Source organism: Morone saxatilis, unplaced genomic scaffold (genome assembly GCF_004916995.1).
Source record: "Morone saxatilis isolate NCDOM2014 unplaced genomic scaffold, NCSU_SB_2.0 Contig1, whole genome shotgun sequence".
NCBI classification, from domain to species: domain Eukaryota; kingdom Metazoa; phylum Chordata; class Actinopteri; family Moronidae; genus Morone; species Morone saxatilis.
In genome coordinates, this window is record NW_023339651.1 from 21,262,940 (window position 1) to 21,265,710 (window position 2,771).

The 2,771-nt window shown below is 41.3% G+C and overlaps 1 protein-coding gene across 1 annotated transcript in view; it reads left to right on the plus strand.

Annotated features, from left to right (window-relative positions):
- Positions 1-2,771, plus strand: part of slc16a3 (solute carrier family 16 member 3) — a 10,364-nt gene that overhangs the window by 3,697 nt on the left and 3,896 nt on the right. The window contains exons 2-3 of the mRNA XM_035672362.1: positions 1,131-1,386; positions 2,277-2,420. Of these exons, the coding sequence (XP_035528255.1) occupies positions 1,164-1,386; positions 2,277-2,420 (367 nt within the window). The 5' untranslated portion in view covers positions 1,131-1,163. The remainder of the gene's footprint in view (positions 1-1,130; positions 1,387-2,276; positions 2,421-2,771) is intronic.

Sequence of the window (2,771 nt, forward strand, 5' to 3'; positions counted from 1 at the left end):
ACAGCAAAGGCACGGTCACCTTTAATTTTGCAGTTAAAGCGGGGAATGGATAAAAGGCAGAGAGTTGAGGAGCGAAGTGGCCGAGGAGTGGAATGAGGAACAAGGAAGATCTGAAATGTAACTGGGAAGGTCATGATGTGCCTTATATGTAATCAGTAAGATCTTATAGTTGATTCTGAATTTTTAACTGAGCCTGACTGAGGCACGTGTAGAGGCAGTTACAGTAATCTAGAAGATCAAGATCATTTGTATTTACCACAGTCCCTGTAAGCTGCCACACTGCTATCTAGTGGTTGGGGGTTTAAACACAAATATCAATACAGTGGGTTTTTTTGTATAACACATCTATAATATATGAACGATAACTCTGCTTTATATATATCATAAATATAGCATGGATGGCCTATTATCTGGTATTTAAGGAATTAATCACATATACACGTCATATTTCTTGTTTTTCAAAAGTAATACAATTATTTTACTCATTACTCGCTGCCAACAGTGAGGGGGGGGGGCTTCCTTACACTAGCACATAAAATAAAGTGCATTACTTCAAAAAAGCTCTTAAATGAGCACAAACAAAAAACATTTTCCATCTGACTACACACTTCGAACACTAGATTGTGAAAGAATTGTACAAGCATCACTGCAATTTATGAGAGACGTGTGGGTCATACTGGGAGTACACAGCACAGATAAAAGGCTGTGCAGGAAATATGAGGATGTGTCTGCATGTGGAGTGTGTGTGTGTGTGTGTGTACATGCCTTCTGGCAGAGGAGGAAGCTTTATCTGTCCCGACAAGCTGTCAACATTAAATCAACCCCAGCAAATACTGTGTTCCCATATTCACACCGTTCTCTTCAACCAACACACACACGCTGTCCTACACGCAGCCTTGGAAAAGGAGTGCACGTCCTGTCATTTAAAAAAGACTATATCTTATCAAATACGGGCCTCGTCTATCATTTTGGGGGTCCTTGACACCTAAAAGGTTGAAGTGCTCTAGGACATGACCACACATTTTATAAAAGAATTCACAAAATCAACATGAAAGCCAGAGTGACAGCACAGGTTACAACCCCGCACAGTTAAAGGATAAGTCTCTGTTTTTTTACCACTGTGCTTACAGCCACTGACCTGAACACAGCAGTCAGAGAGCATCATGGGAGGAGCAGTGGTGGACGACGGGCCCACTGGGGTGAAGGCACCAGACGGCGGCTGGGGCTGGGCGGTATTGGCCGGCTGCTTTGTCATCACTGGCTTCTCATACGCTTTCCCCAAGGCCGTCAGCGTCTTCTTCAAGGAGCTGATCCGAGAGTTTGATGTCGGCTACAGCGACACCGCCTGGATCTCGTCCATACTGCTAGCCATGCTGTACGGCACAGGTACACCAGGGTAACGCACACGTCTGATAGTGAACCCTTTCAGAACCCAGTGGCCCCTACATATGCCCCGCCTCTTTTGGAGACTCAACTTCCTCCTTTCCTGTGCACTGACATGCTATATGCTACACTCTCTATGTTAAAAAGACATTTTAAAGATGGTTAAAAGATAAAAGTGACATACACAGTGTATAGCCACACGCTTAAGCTAATGTTAACAAAATGCTAGCTAACTGGCCAGCTAATCTACGTCAATCGTTAGGAATATTATCGCTATTTAGCTGTTTTGCTAACATTAGCCATCAGTTAACGTAGATTAGTTAGCTAGTTCTCTAACGTTAGTGTTCTGCTCTGTAACAAAACACAAGCTAAATACCTGACTACTCAGCTATCTAGCCAGCTAACAATTTAAGTGGATTATCTAGCGTGTTAGCAAGTGTTTAGCTACCATTAGTTAACTTAACAGGCGACTATATATGTTGCTTTCATCTTTTCACCATGTTCAGAATTTGGTTGCACAAAGCATATCTAAATACAGGAAAAGGAGAACGTTGACCGAAGCTTGCTCACTGTAATGGGAGCACAGAGCACCAAGGGGCGGGACTTAGGTTCTGAAAAATTGTAATGGTGGATTTATGCTTTAAATGCACTCATAAATCCTTAGCAGTAAAACATGATTAAAATACATTATTTATTTATTGTGTAGTATTTTTTCTGTGCATTTGAGTGAAGTCAGATAACAGAAATTATAGACATAAACAGTCTAGACATCCTAGAAAGTTATGCCTATTAGAATGGAAGGGAGATCTGAATGGGTTAACTGTTAGCAACACAATGCTAAATACCATACTCCACATGTGTATATTGTGTACTTAGCGATTGTGTTTTGTTAGGTCCTCTGTGCAGCGTGTTGGTGAACAGGTTTGGCTGTCGACCAGTGATGATGGTCGGAGGGCTCTTTGCTTCACTGGGAATGATTCTGGCAACCTTTGCCACCAGCATCATACACATCTACCTCTGCACTGGAGTTATAACAGGTAGAGTTACAACATACACAAACAAGGACGCAGAAATGTACATGCATCCATATTCATTCTGTTGGCTCTGGTGGTTATTTGTACTCTTTTTTAGAATACACAGCATCAATATTGATGAGACATAACAAAAAGGGTCAAGGAAATCTACCTTAACTTTGAGCTGTTCCTGTGATTCAGAGATCATTAAAACTTTTTAGGTGTACACCATGGTAACTATAATGTTATGGTAAAATCTGATTTATACAGATCAGAGTCATCTACTTGACACCCTGTTACCATAGTGTGGAGTCAGATAATAAATAGTGGACGGAGCTTCTGAGTCTGTGAAATGTCTTAAACCTGCATTCTTTC